The sequence below is a fragment of the Prionailurus bengalensis genome, chromosome B1 (genome assembly GCF_016509475.1).
Source record: "Prionailurus bengalensis isolate Pbe53 chromosome B1, Fcat_Pben_1.1_paternal_pri, whole genome shotgun sequence".
In the NCBI taxonomy this organism is placed as follows: Eukaryota; Metazoa; Chordata; class Mammalia; order Carnivora; family Felidae; genus Prionailurus; species Prionailurus bengalensis.
Genome location: NC_057344.1, coordinates 149,592,717 through 149,612,050, shown reverse-complemented (window position 1 = coordinate 149,612,050; position 19,334 = coordinate 149,592,717). Strand labels below are relative to the sequence as shown.

Genomic DNA, 19,334 nt, shown 5'->3' with positions numbered 1-19,334 from the left:
AAACAAACCAAGTTTTAGTTTTTTTTGGTTATGTCCAGGTATGCTCTGGTACATGAAATATTAAGACAATTACTTACATTTTTTTCTAGAACAAAATCAACCAATATTATCAGAAGTTCACCCTGCCCCAATATCTCAAGACTGTTCAGCAATATCAGGCAGCATTGAAACCATGGAATCACAATAAGATAAATGCTTACCAAATTACCCCTACTCTGGTAAGTTCTCCCTTTTCATTTTTAATTTAAAAAATGGACTTATCTTTTGTAGTAAAAATAAGCTGAGGAAATGAAATAGAGAAATAAAATTCCAACAGATTCTATTTAGTAGAATATAAAACAAAATTAAATATTTCTAGGCTGGAAATTGAATTATAAATGATATGGTGCAAATACAGCTATAATAAAAATAATTATAATGATAAATTGCATTTACATTAGATTTAAATTTCTGATGTATTTGCTTATAAAATTTCAATTGATACCTACAGCAGTTTTTAGCGGTAGTTAACAGAGAATACTATTTCCATTTTACATAAGTATCTGAAATTCTAAAAAGTAGTCCATGCTGTATTTAACATTTCTCCTTTATTTAATTGTTTTTTTTAAAAATGTGACTTAGGAAACATTCTTTTTCAACATGAACAATAAATGAGAGAGCAAGAAATTGAACCCAGAGAACTGACAATTTAATATAAGTAATATAAAATTTAGAGTCAGAAGACCTGACATAACTAAGCTTTTGATTTTGAATAAGTCACTTCATTCCTCAGATATTTTTAAAACATGATTTAGTTTCTTAGATATACATGTAGCATTTAAAGATATCTTCCACATTATTAGAGAAAATAAGAATTTGGTATCTATAGTTTGACTATGAGATGCCTAAAATCTGTTCTAAATATTTCCATGGAGATTTAAATATTATTTTTGTTTGTTAGTATAAACATTTAGCTAAAACATGTCATTTCTTTCTCTTTTAAAGAGACACTTTTAAGAATCTTGAATTAACAGCTTCTACTTCTTTTGGTAAGTGCCTTTAGCTTAAAACATAAACAATTATTTAAAATAGATTTTTTTTTGTGAAGAATGTGACCTTAATATCGTTAAGCAATGTAGTTTCAATTTTAATTAAATAATAATTTGGCTTGTGAAGTATTTTATATTTTGCATAAGAATTGTTGATTCATAAATGTAAGTTACCTGTGTACCTATTTCATGTGTTTTATAAATATTTTATAAAACATATAATAAATAAATTAAGAAAATAAATTATAAGAAATTTTCTCTGTAGCTGATGATGCATTCAGCCAGAAGCATTGGCATTGGGGGGAAACTGTCACAAACTTAATGTCCACAAAGATGTTTACTCATATCTTTGAGTTGAGCCAAGAAGTGAAGACTCAGCATTTCTGTTTGGAAAATACATAATTATCAAGGGAGTTTCCTGCACAAGTCAAGCCATTTTAAAATAAATTCTCTGCATCATTTTCTCTGGAAAAAAAATCATTTTTTTTTTGATACCCAAAACCTACTTTTCCTAGTTTACTTTTTTGATATTGTAACCACTGCTTTAAAGCCATGGTGGAGATCCAAGGAAACCAATGAACATTAGTGTTGCTTTTATGTACTCACCTTTAATTTTTCTTATATTTTCCTTACAGTATATGTTATTTCCTGTCTTAGAATTCTGTCTCCTTCAATTTAGCGCTTTGTTCTTTTTATACGCAGCAGAGCAAAGTAGGCTTCAGAAAAATTAGTAATAACAGTAATGTATTAAGGCATTTACCATGTGCTGGTCACTGTTCTAAGTCCTTTGCCTACATTAACTACTTTCATGCTTACAAAAAAAACCTATGAGGTAGTTAATATGATCAGCCAATTTGAAATAAGAAAACTGAGGCCCATGCAGGTTAAGTAAGTTGTTAGTGATCACCCCGCAGAAGTTGAAGAGCCAAGAGTCTAATACAGATTTCTGGCCCTAGGGCTCAAACCTTCCACGACCAATGCCACACTGTACCCAAAGTCCAGATAGGCTATTTTTTGAGAGGATACTTTAACTTTAGGTACATTGTCACAAACTTGATTTGCTTTGTCATGTCATTTTTGTCCTTCTAATAATGAAAAAGAGTCAGACAAATTCACCAATCTTCTATGAGAAAAATACAGCAGTGCCTGGGTGGCTCAGTCGGTTAAGTGTCCAACTCCATTTTGACTCAGGTCATGATCTCATGGTTCGTGAGTTTAAACCTGCATCCAGCTCTGCACTGACAGAAGGAACCTGCTTGGTTTTCTGTCCCCCGCTCTCTCTGACCCTCCCCAACATGTTCTCTATCTTTCTCTCTCAAAATAAATAAAAATAAACTTATAAAATACTAATGTAACTACTATGGGTAAGAGCTGAAAATACAGTTGTATTTTATAAATAGCAATACTCCCCTTGCTACCATCATTTATATATTTTCTACATTTCTAAAACGCTGATCATGTGCTCTATCATGTGAGACACATGAAAGAGATAGAAATAAGATCCCAAATTTGCCCTCGTTAAGCTCTGTTCTACACAAGGACGCAAAAATGACAATACAATGTGCTAAATGCTAAGTTAGAGGCATGAAGATATGGTAGTACAGGAAGATCAAGTGATGTATTGGAGTTAAGTCCTCAACTAAGTCCTCTCATATAATTAGAAATAGACTAAGCAAGCCAATGGTGGGGGGACAGGCAGGAATAAGGCAGAAGATACTGAATTGACAGAAAAATTACAAAAATTACAAAAGAAACAGAGAAACTAAAAAAAAATGTACAATAGATTCTGAAGACTTTAATAATTGTAAAGTGATTTCTTAAAATATCAGCCCAAAGTCATTCATCACAATAAAATTCCTTTACTAAAATCTATATTGCACTTAGATCAAAAGAATTAAAATATAGGAAACAGCAATATTTTATGACTAATAAACATTTTGGAAAATAAAAGTAAGTATTCCATTAAAGTTGGCTGAAAATGTAAATGTTTACCATTTAATAAATAAATATGAATATTACTTTTGTATGCTAGATTAAAGAACCTGGCTATTAACTTTCATCCACTCATTAATTATTCAACAAATAGTTATTAAAATCCTACTACATGCTAAATATCATTTGGGTGTAGAAAATAACTTAAAATGTTTATAAATAATAACATTCTGCCAGACGAGAATGGTTGCGTATTTGTGTGTTCTATATACAGACATACATTATTTCTGGAAATAAATCTAATAGGTAATACAGGATTGTCTTTTTTTCTTTTAGGTTTGGCTGGAAAATCTATCTTATACATTTTCTTATCTACCATATTACTTCATTACTACCAGCATGCTTGGACAGACCTATTAATAGGGCAGAAATGTTGAGCCAAAGGAAGACTGTGCAGAATATTTCCCAAATAGTTTATACTTTTCCTGTTAGTTCATGTTGAGTGTATTGGGTCTGTATTGTGGTTTCATACAAACTGGGCTGATGATTATTTAAGATATTTTCATCATTCTTTCTGAGTTATAGAACCACCTTTTTTCCCCCAAAATAAAATTTCAATTGCAGTCTTTGGTGTGTAATCATCATTTCCATTGTTCAGACTGGCCCACTAGGCTTTTAATATTATAAAGAGTCCTGTAACAATTGACTTTAAATGAGCTTGGCTCACTGACATAACTGTACACTTAGATTTTACTTCTCATAATGAATAACTTGGAACACTACAGATTACATTCTCCAACCACAGTTGGGTTCAAAGTTTTATTCAGCTATCATTCTACCATCTCTCTCATTCATGCTCATAACTTGCCATAGCCTCAACCACAAACCCTCACTCCTCTCAGTTTACATTGTCTTACTGAAGAAGGGAGTCAGGCATTGGGAACACAAACTTTCTAAGCACCCCCGTTTTATCGGTATCTGACAAATGAAGAAACACAAAATGCAAATAAGTGGGTACATGCATGTATTATAAGGAAAAACTCTGGATGAAAATACCCAGAGAAGACAGAGGGAAGGGAAAGTTAAAGAAAACTAGATTAGAGATCAGAAAGTAAGGGATAAAGATGAAGGTTATTGAGCTTAGAAATTTGTGTTATGCATTTGGTTGTGATGGGAAGACACAGGAGGGGTGTACACAGGATAGTGACATTATACGACATGTGTCTTTGGTGAAAAGATTTGAAAATTTGAGACTTTTCCTTTGATTTCATAGAATATTCCAATCTTTTAATCCTTCCATTATACTCCATTCTATCCAATCCTTCTTATCCTCATGTCCTTTCTTACTCAATACGAACACAAAGTTTTTTTCAGAAGGAAGTAACATATGACATATACTTTGAAATGGTGGAACAGGAAGAAGCTAAGAGAATTGTTCTTTGTCTTCACAGAATACTCCATGCCTTAACACTCTGATTATATTCCATTCTCTCTATTCCCTATTGGCCTCACTCCCTTTCTTATACAGCCCCGACTTTATCCTTATTTCAAATATTATCTTGATGGTACCTATAACCCTCCTGCCTCTCTGCACTTAGTCTTACCTGGAAAACACTCAAACATGAACTTGATTTCTACTGTCACTCCATCCAAGCAGATGAATCCTAAAGTAAGTTAGTTTTCTAAACTTTTTTGGTCACCAAAGACCACTTATCAAACTTTGTCTTGTTGGCATTAGAGTTATCTGCCTTCCTCAACTCTTCTTACGCTTCCAATTCATCTTACTAGAAAATAACTTCCCTTTTTATTTTACAGACTATATTGAGCCCATCCAGCCTAAATACTACCCACTACCTACTACAATATATCAATAACTTGATAACTCTCAATTTGACTTTAACTGTCTCCTTCAAGTCTCTACGAATATGGTGACCTCCCTCTATGTTAAAGATAATAACTCTTTTGATGCTTTAAAAAATTTCCTCTGTAATCTCTCCTTTTTAATAGATTGTGGGAAAAATAATAAGGATGATTATAATATCTGAAACCGACTGAGCATCTATATGCAGGGTACTTTATATATTTGCCTCAATTAAACTTACAACTATTAATATTACCATTACATTACTAATAAAGATTAATATTCCTTGCATATGAGGAAATTGTAGTAGAAAATGAGTAAATTGCCCCCAGGGCACTATTCTATTTGTAACTATCGATTAAGATTTATTTCCTGGTAATTTTTTAAAATCTTTCTTTAGCTATTTCTTCCAGGTATTTTGCATGCACTCCTCTCCTTGTATAAAACAGTAATGTTCTCTAGGACTCTGACTTCAACCACTTCTTTTTAACTGTACATTTTTTTCCTATATGATCTTATCCACTTTAACCATTTTAATTGCCACGTGTAATCAGCCAATTATAATCAGCTCCCAGTTCTCTAGATTCAGCTCTATAACTGCTGTCCCTCAAATTTAGCGAGGGGAACCTAGCTGACTCCTAAATATGTATGTATTTGTTGGCTTCCCAAATTAAAACGTGAGCGATATGAGGAGCAATGTGTAAGCAGAGTTTCACTTGACTCCCTAGTAGACAAAACATTATCCAGTATTCAGATAAAGTCTCAGTTATTCTATATATTTTAGATCTAATTTTTTTAATTAATTTATTTATTTATTTATTTGAGAGAGAGAGAGAGAGCCACGCACATGAGGGAGAGAGTGAGTGGGGGAGAGGGGCAGAGGGAGAGGAAGAAGGCAGAGTGAGGGATTCAAAGCAGGCTCAATGCTTAGCATGAAGCCTGGTGCAGGGCTCCATCCCATCCTGGGATCATGACCTGAGTCAAAATCAAGAGTCAGACACTCAACCAACTGAGACACCCAGATGCCCCTGACCTAATATTTTATTATAGTAAATTAAACTGGAACATAGCAGCTATTACAGCTCCTTTTGGTGATTTCTAAATAATTTTCAAAGATTTGTCAACGATTCAGTCTCTCCAGATCCAAGTTTATTTCATTGGCGATTAGAAGAGATTTTGAAAATATTGAAGTAGGAAAACATTACAAAAATATGGCCAATTTTTGCACACTTATAGCAATAATATTTAGTAGTATATATATATTTTTTAAATGTTTATTCATTTTTGAGAGAGAGCAAGAGAGACAGAGTATGAGCAGGGGAGGGGCAGAGAGAGAGAGAGAGACCCAGAATCCGAAGCAGGCTCCAGGCTCTGAGCTGTCAGCAGAGGGCCCAATATGGGGCTCGAACTCACAAACTGAGATCATGACCTGAGCTGAAGTCGAATGCTTAACCAACTGAGCCACCCAGATACCCCAGTAGTATATTGTTATTTCTCTAGTAAATTAAAAACCTTGACCATTCCAAGAGAGTAGCTGTCAGTAACGGAGAAAAAGGCATCCTATTTCCATTACTACAAAAGCACAAGGTATGTTCTGGTCCATCACTATTCTAAAATCACCTACTGTTTGTGAAGTACGATATTGTATATAACAAAAGAAAGCTACTGATAAGCTTATTTTTCATGTCCATTCTATCCAACTGTCAAATATAATCCATAGGTTTCCCATCCTGTTGAATCATGAAGTAGAATTAATAGCACCCATTTTTTTAGTATAACAGTCTGAGATAGAGGATTAATTAAGTTACGCCTTTTTAACTTCTTCATACATAAAAAAGTGGCATCTTTGGAGCTTTAAATTCCAAAGGCCTTATTTTAATTTTGTTCCCATATTTTTTTTTTATCCACTGGGTTGCATTTCTCATTTTTTTTATCCACTGGGTTGCATTTCTCATATTCTCTAGGGTCTAGAACAGTACTATGTGTCTAAGTGAATGATCAGGTGAAGGAAATAAAAGGAAGGAAAAAAAGAAAGGAAAGAAAGAAAAAAGGAAGGATGGAAGTAAGAAAGGGAGGGAGGTAGGAAGGGAAGGAGGGAGGAAAGAAAGAAGGAGACTTATTTTCAAGTTCTCTGTGTCTTTCCTGGGCTGCGTTGAGCCTACTGATGAGCTAACCAAATACATTCTTTTTCTTTGTTAGTCAACCTTTATTTCTAGCATTTCCATTTCATTCTTTCTTATAGTTTCCCTCTCTGTGCTGAAATTACCTATGTGATACTGTGTCTTGTCTACCTTACCATTAGATTCTTCAATATATTATTCAAAATTATTTACATTCTCTGTTTGTTGGTTCCAACAAGTCACTGTAATAACTCACCCATGTTCTGACGATTGCTTTTTTTAATCTGTAGACTGCTCTTTCTTGCCTTCCTGTTTGTCATGTATATACATACACACACACACACACACACACACATCATTTTTTTTTTTGGCTGAATGTCAGAAATATGTTGCAGTTTAGTAGATAATACGGTTAAAATTTTTATGGTTGTATGTGAGCACTTTTCCTTCTGTGAGGTCATTAGTGAGGGGGGTTTATGCTAATTGATTCCACAGAAAGAAAGTTACATATTTGGAAAAGAGGGTTCTCTCATTCTAACAAATACTACAGTCCTGTCTATGATTCAAGCTAAATCACTTCACATTACTTTAAGACTTAGGCACTGCCAGCCAGTACTGTCTTTTATCATTTCTTATTTATATTGCATATTGCTAGAAATACATGGTTGTCAATAATAAATATACAAGACAGAAGAGCTCTTTAAGTTTTTAATATTTATTCATAGTTGGTAATTCATGTTTGTAACACTAATATAGAAAAAGACACCACACTGTTTTTATTTTGTTTTATTTTATTTTATTTATTTTATTTTATTTTTTAATGTTTATTTATTTTTGAGAGAGAGAGAGCAAGCAGAGGAGGGGCAGAGACAGAGGGAGACATAGAATCTGAAGCAGGCACCAGGCCCTGAGCTGTCAGCACAGAGCCTGATGCAGAGCTCTAACCCACGAACTGCAAGATCATGACCTGAGCTGAAGTTAGATGTTTAACCAATTGAGCCACCCAGGCACCCCCACCACACTGGTATTTTAAAAAAATATTTATGTTAAATCATTATATTCCGTATTTAACATAAAATAAAGTATAAAATTCCTTCATCACCCTTTCTAATTAATGTCAACAATCCAGTAATCAATATTTCAAAATGCATTTAGTATTTAAGTTTAATACAGTTCTCAATTTGTCTTTTACTGCCACATTATGGGAATTTCCCTGATTTTATGATGCTGTGAAATAAGGGGAATAATTTACAGCCAAATAAGTAAAACTCATAGGTTTTTATTTTTTCAGATATGAAGCTGATTTATTTCAAAACAAAAGAAGTAACATTAAATTAAAGACTTCTTATAAGCACCCCCCGAGGAAAGGGACTGAGGCACAGTGTCCAGAGCAAGATCAAATCTACAGCCATTAGTTTCCATCCTGGAAACAAGGTATCCTTCCCTCCACCCCCATATAAAGATGCTTCCATTATTGAAAGATTCTCCCTTAGGTCTCAGTTAATAGGGTGACTATAAATGCATGTCATATTTACGTTCTCTCCAGGTTTGAAGAAGTTAGTAACACAGGGTGGCATGTAAATCTAATCCACCACATATCTGAATATCACTTTAAGACTACATAAGAGAAGACTAAGTACGGGATTTTTTTTTTGTTCTTTAGGTTCAGACTGGACTCAGGAGTTCACATAAACCCTAAAAGGATGGGTTTGTTCTACTCAGGAATTCTCATGTTCTGAAGAAGAAGAGTGGGGTCAAATAATCCCCTCTCACTTAAAAGCTATTCAAAGGAAAAAAAAAATTGAGGAAAAGGAGAATGGAAAATTATTAATTGAATGAGACATAAATGTTTTTTTTTTCCTTCTGGAGGATTCAAAAGACTAAATCACAAGTGATATATGAGTAGATAAATAAATTTAGACAGTGGGACAAGGAAGGGATTTTTAAACGTTGATAAATCTGGAATTTTAAACGTTGATAAATCTATGATCTTCCCGAGCTTTTCAAAAAGGTGTTAAAACGCCTGGGAGAGTCCAGGAAGAGACAATAAAGCTTAATTAAGGACTGCCTCTTGATGAAAGAAAAGAGGAACTAATGCTGGATTGAAATAAATCAATAAATTTTAGAACTCTAAAATTATAATTGAGCTATCCTTTGTTATTATTCTTATAGGAAAACTTTATTCTTTAAATTCTTTATGAAGAAGAAATGCTTATTCATCTTTAATAGAATTGCTAATGCATAAGAGCTTTGTTAATTTAATAGCCACATTAAGACAAAATATAAATTAAGTAAAACTATGCTTATTGGGTTATCTGTAATATAATAATTTAAGATGGCATTATTTGAACTACTAATATAGAATTTCTTTCCAAACCACATTTAAAAAGGTGAATATGCATTTTTTCTCATAGTTTTTTAATCTATATTTATCTATGTTTTGGAGCCTTTGTATATAATCAAATTGATAGGTTCCCAAAATAATAGTGGGATAAGGGATGGGTTCTTCTAAGTTATTCTAGTGCCACGTAATATGAAAATTATTAGATAATTATTAGACAATATGACAATTAGTATTATGGCAAATTAGACATTTGTCATATAATATGTATATGAAAATCTGGAACCAAGCAATTAAAAACTCCTATTTCAGAAACCCAGAAAAAGCTAAAAGGAATGGTTTTAGAGAGATCAATGAATACATCAGTTAACTTTATATTGTTAATCTTTAGGGTCTACCATGAAGCACAGGCCACTTTAAAAATAATTGGTCTATATTGAAGGCTACAATGTTATCTTCTTTAGGTATAAATTCATGATATTTTTGTTTCACCAACTAACATTTTTATGTTCTTTTTACAAAAATGTTAAAATACAGCAGAGGGGAATTTTGGCACTGTAAACAATTTTAGGAGGTTTGTTTGATTGGTTAATTTGTTCCTCTGTTTTATAATATAACCCATTTTGAAAGGACTTAAGAGCTTGCAAAATAAGTAAAACAGGATTTTTTTAAAAAGATATAAGTATTTTGATGAGGACAAAACAAGACTGGGGGAAATAAGATAAAGCCAGAGATGAAGTAACCATCTCCAAATGAGGAGCCACATGCCCTGTAGAGTTCTAAATATGGCCAAGATATTTGACTATGAAATTGCTGGTAAGCAACAAACAAAAATAAATGCAAAAACAAGAGATAAGTAATATCAATGTATCTAGGACATGAAAGTGTATCCATAGCTGAAGAAAAGCTGAGTATTCGGGCCTGTCAGGAGTTTCTTCAGTGCTACTTATTGGGAGAGAGAATGAGGCACGGATCTTTGTCTCCTATATTTTTACTACCTAAAAACAATATAAAACCTATTGATGTCTTTCGTACATAGTCTCTCAAAAAAAAAAAAAAAAAACCACAAAGCAAAACAAAAAAACAGATGTATAATACCAAAGAACATTACAGCAAAGATCATCCAATATGTGGTCAAAACCATGTTGAACAGGTAAACAAGTGACCTAAAATAAAAAATATGTTTTGAGAAACGGATGGAGTATATAATTTCCAGGGCTTTGCCCATGAATATAATTTTGCAGCCTAGGTCTTGTTACAAATTAGGTAATTAAGCATTCACAGTCTCAACTAAAACTTGAAAACATTTTGTATTATTAGAATATGCTTTGTATACTTAGCATACAAGTAATACATTTTCACTTCACAAAAACATTATAGACTATAGAAGATAAAATGAATTACTTAAATTATTTTTAAAATCACCCATAACTAGAAATAGCCCATTAAATATGTTAGCTATATTTAACATCTGAATATTCATTTGGCAATATATCATGAACCTGATATTATTATTCCTAATAAATTACTTCATATTGGGCATTCATATTTTTTCACATTTGAGGTACTAAATAATATTATGTAAATGTCTATAATAATATATATTATAATATATTGTAACATATTTTATATTGTAACATATTGTAATATATATTATTAAATAAATTGTATATATTATTAAATAATACATTGTTTAATAATATATATTAATAATAATAAATAATATATAAATAATAAATATATAATAATGTGTAATTATATATGTATGGTATATATAAGTAATAAATAATATATTAAATATATTATTAATATTAATATATAAAATTATATAAAAGTCTGTATGTTGACTTTTTGTTAAGAGGGGAGATCATTTATGATTTTGAAGAAGGGAGAAGACATAAACCAATAATCAACCAACTAGAGATTGAGTTTACTATCTTTGAAGAAGATTGAGCCTAACCAAGGCACATACCTTGGTTATGGTTTATGCTAAGCCCTCCATGACAAATTAATCGCAAAAATGTATCCCTATGTAACTAAATCAATTCACTCCCACTTAAAGAAGTTTGGTTAGAAGCTTAATTATTGAAGAACATTTGCAAAAGCAGGTAATTTGAGTTGTAGCATCATTCCTGTTAGGTCATGGGGACAGTAGTTAACAGCAGGACCAAATTTTCTGCTAAGGGTGCTTCTACTCTGACTAATAAAGCCATGCGTTCTTTTGTCTCTCTCTAGGAAAAGAGAAATAACTAAGATATATATTGTATATTTTCTGAAACAACCACTATAAAATTAATCTTCATAAGATCACTCAAAATGAAGCTTCTATTATGGTCCTGCATCTTGTGTGTTGCTTTTACAAAGGCAAGTAAATAGGCTTCTAAAATTATAGCCACAGTATAACCATTGAATAATTGTAGATAGGGAGGGATTCATGTTAATGACATAAGTTATTATAGTTTTGATAACAGTGCAACAGAGAGACATGTTAATAGGTATGAGTTTTGTTGTAACAAACTTTTCTTTAAAAAAAAAAGTTTATATATTTTGAGAGAACGAGAGCACATAGGAGTGGGGGGAGGAGAAAAGAGAGACAGAAGACAGAATCCCAAGCAGGCTCTGCGAAAGTCCAACAGACGGGGCTGGATCCCAGGAACAGAGAGATCATGAGCAGAAATCAAGAGTTGGATGCTTAACTGACTGAGCCAGCCAGGTCCCTGTGTTGTGACAAACTTTTCAAAAGAAATTAAAAAAATAAAATAATAAAGTTGTGCTAACTGAAAATGGCTACCCAGCAAGGAGAAGAGGTTAGTACAAAAATGCAGTGGGCTACAGGAAGATAAAGTTACATGGAATCAGAATCCCATGTAGATTATTTTAAGAGTCTATGTCTTCAAATTATGGAAAGCTGGCTTGGGCTTCCTGTGGGAGTGATGTTTCATTGCTGAAGGTATTTAGGTAGAGTCATAAGGAATATTTGGTGGAGTATACTTAAATATACTTAATGCTTAAATGGACATAGCAACCTTCAACGTGGCATAAACAAATGAGACTGTGCTGCAAAAAAAAATAGCTGTAGGAAAATTTTTAATCCTAGCCAATGAGTGTGCTAAACATCGTCCTTTGTAAAAGGAGAAAATTATGACACCTACCTCACAAAATCGTTTTGGGAATTAAATAATTATCTAAAGTGCTTAGCAGAATACTTAGGATACAATAGGAAACTAAATGCTACTTGATATTGTTAACTATTTTACAATTATTATTGTCATCCTGTGCAAATTTCAAGATATTATCCTATCTCTTAAAATTAATTAAATTCTAATTCTTAAAATAGCAAATGATGAGTTTTCCACTATTTTTTATTCTTATCTTGTGCATAATCTGTGGTGAATTTCTAAAATATATTGAAGCTTGATTGAAGAACAACTGAATATATGATCCTGCAACTGTAAAGAAGTGACACATATACACACAAGTGCAAGTGCACACACACACACACACACACACACACACACAATGCAAGCAAAACCTGAGAGGTGAAAGGGAGCAGTAAAACCAGGTATACGAATAACAGCTGAATCATCTTTCAGTTGGTTGGTAAGATTGATGTACACGTAGAAAATTACAAACCAAAATCCATCAGCCAAAGTAAAACTTTTGAGAGCACGTACTTAGTTCTAAACCATATGTTGATAACAATAACAAACAATTTATACTAGTGATTCATACTTCAAAAATAAAGAAACTATACTAATAAGACTCTACAAATTCTTCAGTAATATGGAAATCTGGGTGCAGATGTTGTCAAATAACCATAGGGAATTAATTTTTCCTTTGTTTTAGAAGTGCTTCTTCCATGTTCATGAGGTAAAACTTTTTTCATTTGCATATGAATATGCTTGTTTTTATCTTAAAGTGTATCTTACATTTTAAAAGTCTTGGATTTCTTTACAATGCAATTTTATGACTACTGTTGCTGTTAAATTTGATTGAAAAATGTTTATGGAGTACAAATATATTTGTGTTTAACATATTTCCCATGGGGTCTTTATTTCTTTTCAATGAGCAGAAGTATTAAGTAAGGGCACTCCCTCTGCAGAGTGATAAATATTTTCCTATGCCCAATAAAATTTATGACAAGGTACTAAATTTATTTGAACAAATTAAGGAATGAATCCAGAAAGATTTTGCCTGTATGAAAGATTACAGTAGAAGATAGCGTGATCTAGGAATTACTAATAGGAAGAATGTGTCCCAAAGAGCTAGATGATTTCTGTGCAGAAAATACCCACAAATTACCCCTATGTATGAGGCCACAGCATTCATCGATTGACTGGTATATGACTTTTTGTAAGTTGTCATTTTTGCCTCAAGTGCTAACAGGAGTGTGCTAAAAAAATTATACTTGTACCATCTCCAAGTATGCAGTAAAGAAACAGGACAATCCAGCAAAGGAAAGCCAAGAGATACGGTCTGGATGTGCACACTTTTGACCTAATACCATGAGCTATATGGCAAAGGAATGGAAAGGTTTTGAAATAATCGTTAAAATGAGAACAGTAGGAGGTGTTACTTTGAATTTCTTATAAGAATTGATATTTTAATTATAAGAGTCTAGGGATGTGTGGTCACAAATACAACTCACTGACATTTGTCTGTGTGAACACTCTGGAACATGTATCACTTGTGCATCACGCATCATACCTTAAAATGAAAATATGATGCATAAGCAAACATTTTTAACTCAGTAATTCAAGAAACCAACCTAAAATTGGAAAGAAGTATCATATACGATATTAAATTCTTTTTCATCAATTTTTTATTGGAGTATAGTTGGCACACAATGTTACATTAGTTTTGGGTACACAACATAGTGAGTCAACTTCTCTATATGCTATGCTGTGCTCACTGCAGGGTTAGCCACCATCTGTCATCACACAGTGCTACGTAACACCATTCGCCATGTTCCCAATGCTGTGCCATTGATTCCCATGACTTACTCATTTCATAAGTCTTTATCTCTCTCTCCCATTCACCCATTTTTTTATTTTAATTTTTTTACTGTTATGAGAGAGAGAGATACAGAGCATGAGCAGAGGAGGGGCAAAATGAGACCAGACACACAGAACCTAAAACAGGCTCCAGGCTCTGAGCTGTCAGCACAGAGCCCCATGAGGAGCTCAAACCCATGAGCAGCCAGATCATGACCTGAGTCAAAGGCCAAGGCTTAACTGACTGACCCACCCAGGCGCCTCTCCCATTCACCCATTTTACCCATCCCTTCTACCCCTTCCCTCTGGCAAGAATCAATTTGTTCTCTGTATTTATAGATCTGACTTTACTTTTTATTCATGTGTTTTGTTTTTATACGATATTAAATTTTAATGAGGAAGCTGGACTCGCTGGGACGCCTAGAAATCATCTCTGAACAAAGAAACCTTGTTTGTTCTTTCCAGTACCTAGGAACCCAATGTCTAGCACTCAGAGAGCACATAGTAGGCACTCATTTTATACTTTTAAAAAATAAATCCTTGAATATCCATCGACAAAAAGCTTAAATATCCCAAAGCTGCTGAGGAAACATCTGTATTTTCTGAGAATTTATTTTGCAAAGCCTAGTTTAGTCACAGGGGATTTTGTGGTAAACACAAATAATGTTCTAATGTAAATAACTGGTCTATACAAGCAACTAGTCACAAAATTGAAGCAAAATATTTGGTGCCCTATATATGAAAGTTTATAAATAGATATGTATAAGAATTTAATGATTGAGTGAAAACATTGGCACTAATAGAACATTAATATTAGCTATTCAGTATCTATTTTTTAAGAAGTATTTAGAATAACAGAAGAGTCTATATAGTCATGGGAAAACAAGGCAAATAACTGTACCACTTAAGAAAGAAAATCCTAAGTTACTTAGAGAGTTTTGTCAGTTATGATCACTGAACATAAGTAGAAATCTCAAGAACAATATTTTTCAGGGGCATGAAGTTTAAAATAAACACTATTTTCTTTGTTGTTTCAGCAATTTCTCACATCTGGTGAAAGGGTAAAAAATATATTCATATTTGCTTGTATTACAAGATATTAAAATGCATTCTCTATTATTTTCTTTTTAAAATAGTATTTTCTAATGATGTTAAATATAGTAAAACCTTGGATTGTGAGTAATTTGTTCCGCGAGTGTTCCACAAGATGAGCAAACATTTCTAATAAATTTTAACTTTACAAATGAGAGAAGTCTTGCAATACAAATAGTATGTGATGCTGAACGTTACATGATCACAATGGTTCTTGAAATTCTCTTTGATATATAAGTGCTTTGGATTACTAGCTTGTTCTGGAACGAATTATGCTCTGAAACCAAGGTTTTACTGTAATTCAGTATTATGTTTTTCCTTGGCAGGCTTGGAAAGTAATTTAGAAACATGTTCTCTTTTCTTGCTATGATGGGCTCATTTAAAATGCATATATAAATATAGGCACATGTATATTTATACATCCTGTAATTTTCTTATTCATACTGATATCTTGCCCAGTTACACTCCCCGCACTTAAGATTAAATGCTTTAAACTGAAAATTAGTTGTATAAAGTTATATATAATAGAAAAGTACTGATGATAAAGAAGGCAGTATTTTCTAGTGAAAATGAAATTGGGTCTAGTTCATAAATGGTGTCTGCCGTTGACTAGTTAACTTGGTATACATGTAAATGAAATAAGTTCATCAACTGGTAAGCATTAACATAAACACATTAAAAATATTATATATATAGTTTATTATATTTTAAAATATTTATGTTATACACATTTAAAATTCCTTAAATTGTAATTGAACTATGCAATGTATCAAAGAATCTAGGAACTTGATATATAAACCAATATGTGTCAAAATTGCTCATGGAAACTGACAAATTTATGATAGGAAATAAAATGTCATGTAGATGAGACCAAGACATGTCTTAACTTTTTGTAAATTTCTACATAATTTTGTGACCTTGCAGCCCCCCGATAATCTTACATACATGTAATAGACAAATCTGGATAGCAACTGGAGGAAAATGTGTCAACACTTACACTGAAATAAATCATGTGAAATTTAACAGTAAATGCATCAGCAACATTAATAATCTCATTTAAAACACAAACACCACAGGGAAAACTAAATATGAAAGCCAGCAGTATATGTTGCAAAATGATCACCACATTGAGTTAACATCCATTACCCCATAGTTACCATTTTTTCCTTGTGGTGAAAGCTTTTGTTATTTATTTTGTGTGTGTGTGTGTGACAAATACTTTTAAGCTCTACTGTCCTAACAGTTTTCAAATATACAATACAGTATTAACTATAGTCAATTATATCTCAATTAAAAAAAAAAAAACGCCAGTAGTCACTCATCCACATCCAGTCTGCTTTCCTTCTTAATAACAGTTTGAGATATTAGGCTTTGATGAGTGGAATTGGATGCTGCTGGATGGGAAGGAGATCAAAAGGGCACCTGGAAGAGGTATAACAAAGTGAATGCTTCGGTGGGGCACTTTGGACTTCTCGGGAGCGGGCAATGAGATCAGTGGGCTGGGCGGAGGGTACAGAGAAGGAGGCCTGGAAATACCAATCCAATACTGCACACACTCTCTCCTTCTCTTTTTGTCCTGGCCTAAGCTGGCATATTGTGCAGTTTAAAACACTCTGATATGCCTAAACACAAAATATTTCTCCCTAAATTGAGATTTATTCAGTTTTCTCAAGAAATTATTAGTGTCCTAATTCAAGAATTACAGAAGCATATTAACCTTGAGAAAGAGATTCCATTGGAATTGTTACAAAAATAATCTTCACTCATCATATATCATTACAGTCATAACGTAAGTAATATATAGATAGGATAGATAAAAACAATCAACTTTAACTGACTTCTTTGCTTCTCCTTTAGGATTATGGTGGCAATCATTACCCACTTAACCCATCTCTGAATATTCCTTATCCCATGTCAGACAGGGATTTTGCTCCTCCTTTTCATCCTTCAGAGAATAAAATCCCCCCTTACGCTGAGAATCCTGACCCTGATACAGGGGTTCCCTCATTTCCCTGGATTCTCACCTCTCCTGGAGACCCCTTCCACCACATTCCTACTTTTCCTGCCACTGCTTGGTGGATCCCCTCTCCTCCTCCTAGGGAATCTCCCCACTTTGTCCCTAACTCACATAAACCCGAAGGACCTTTCTTCTCACTCAATGCTCCCCTGCCTACTGCTGCCAAACCTTATGTAGCTATATCTCAAGTATCCACACGTACGACACCACCTCCAAACCCAGAACCTGTTGCAGTTGACCCTGGGGCGATTGAGCCTGACGATGCCGAACCTGTTGCCCCAGAACCTCAGCCTTCCACTTTTGACTAGGTGGGTTGCCTAAATCTTAACTCCTGTGATGCACGGAATTTGAAGGAGAGAGAAAGAAACTGAATCTCTCCATAAGCAAACAAATATCAGCTTAAACATTTTGAACAGCTTTATTAAGATACAGTTAGCATACAACACACTATAGGTACTGAAAAGGTACACTTTGATAAGTTTTCACATATGTACATATCAATAGAAAAAAAAATCCCACCCTCCCCTTTCTCTTATCCCCAACCTCTTTTCTGTCACCACAGGTTGGTTTGCATTTTCTAGAACTGCACGGAAGTAGGACAAGACTGTAAATACTCTTGTGTCTGGCTTCTTTCACTCAGCGTAATTATTTTGAAATTAGGGGAAACCATTGGTCTTCACATATACACATATTCAAGGGCTTTATTTTAAGATGGCATTAGGTTACAAGCCTTATTAAGCAGGAACAAAGGAACATTCTTACCTAAGGCTAATTTTTCCCATTATGGGGATCAAACCGTTCTGAGTACTCAAGCTTACGCCCTGTGAATTTTGAGATTTTTTTTTCACTCTTATGAAATCAAAAACTTTCCCCTGCCCTATGTGAACACCAGATATTGTTCCATTTTGTCTTTCAGGTGGTTCTTTACCTGGCCTCAGTTGGTATATCCATATGAATAATCTATACTTAGTCGAAAATATGAGGATAACCTCTTTAGATCTTTGTATGTATATCTTTGTCCCTCTCTTTCTGCTCCGATGCTCTGCCCTGTGAATTTCAGCTACCTTGTCTTCCTGGGCTCCTATCTCCATCTCCCTTTTTTTTTTTTAATTTTTTTTGCAACGTTTATTTATTTATTTTTTGGGGGACAGAGAGAGACAGAGCATGAACGGGGGAGGGGCAGAGACAGAGGGAGACACAGAACCGGAAACAGGCTCCAGGCTCTGAGCCATCAGCCCAGAGCCTGACGCGGGGCTCGAACTCACGGACAGCGAGATCGTGACCTGGCTAAAGTCAGACGCTTAACCGACTGTGCCACCCAGGCGCCCCTCCATCTCCCTTAATGAAGGCCTGGAAACTCCCCAAGCAGTAAGCTAGGACTATGGTAGGGTTCACTTCATTTGCTTCCCGTCTCTTAGGGATCGCTGTCTTTCCTAGCTTAATGTTCAGATCTCGAGAAACTGTTGTTTGTCATACACGTGGTACATTTTTAAAAATTTGCTTCAAGTAAGGGTGTAAATCCAATTCCTGTTACTCATCTTGACCTAAAGTATAGTTCTCTAGACTTTTTAAGACAATCGGTCTTTAAAAAATCTTTAGGAAGCACCTATTCCCTAAGTTTTAGTATATGTGGTCCAAGCAACTGGGCTATTTTATAAAAGGGAAAGTGGAATTCCAAACTACGTAGAAGATACTCTAAATTCTGGGCACAGGCAGAAAAGAAATGGGAGCTTAAATCCACCAGTGAATAATTTCTTCAGTACATTGCCACGAATGGAATACTCTTAGCATCTGCTTCCTACAAAGAGGTACAAATTCTCTTCCTGTTCCTTTGTTTTTGATAAAGATCAGGATCAAGTTAAAAGCTGGTTTGACATGGCACCAGAGGAGTATAAAGAGCTAGCCTTATTCTACAATGCTCCGCACGTTTACATAGTCATTCAGTGGGT

At 33.8% G+C, this 19,334-nt stretch overlaps 1 protein-coding gene across 1 annotated transcript; it reads left to right on the top strand.

The window, feature by feature from the left end:
* Positions 1-17,137: 17,137 nt before the first annotated feature.
* Positions 17,138-17,693, top strand: PRR27 (proline rich 27). Its single transcript, XM_043556534.1, has one exon. It carries the CDS (start codon positions 17,280-17,282, stop codon positions 17,691-17,693), a length of 414 nt encoding a protein of 137 aa, XP_043412469.1. The 5' UTR covers positions 17,138-17,279.
* Positions 17,694-19,334: the final 1,641 nt, after the last annotated feature.

Bases quoted from the DNA above. Each gene is read 5' to 3' on its own strand.
- PRR27 (XM_043556534.1), top strand. From the start codon at position 17,280: ATGTCAGACAGGGATTTTGCTCCTCCTTTTCATCCTTCAGAGAATAAA.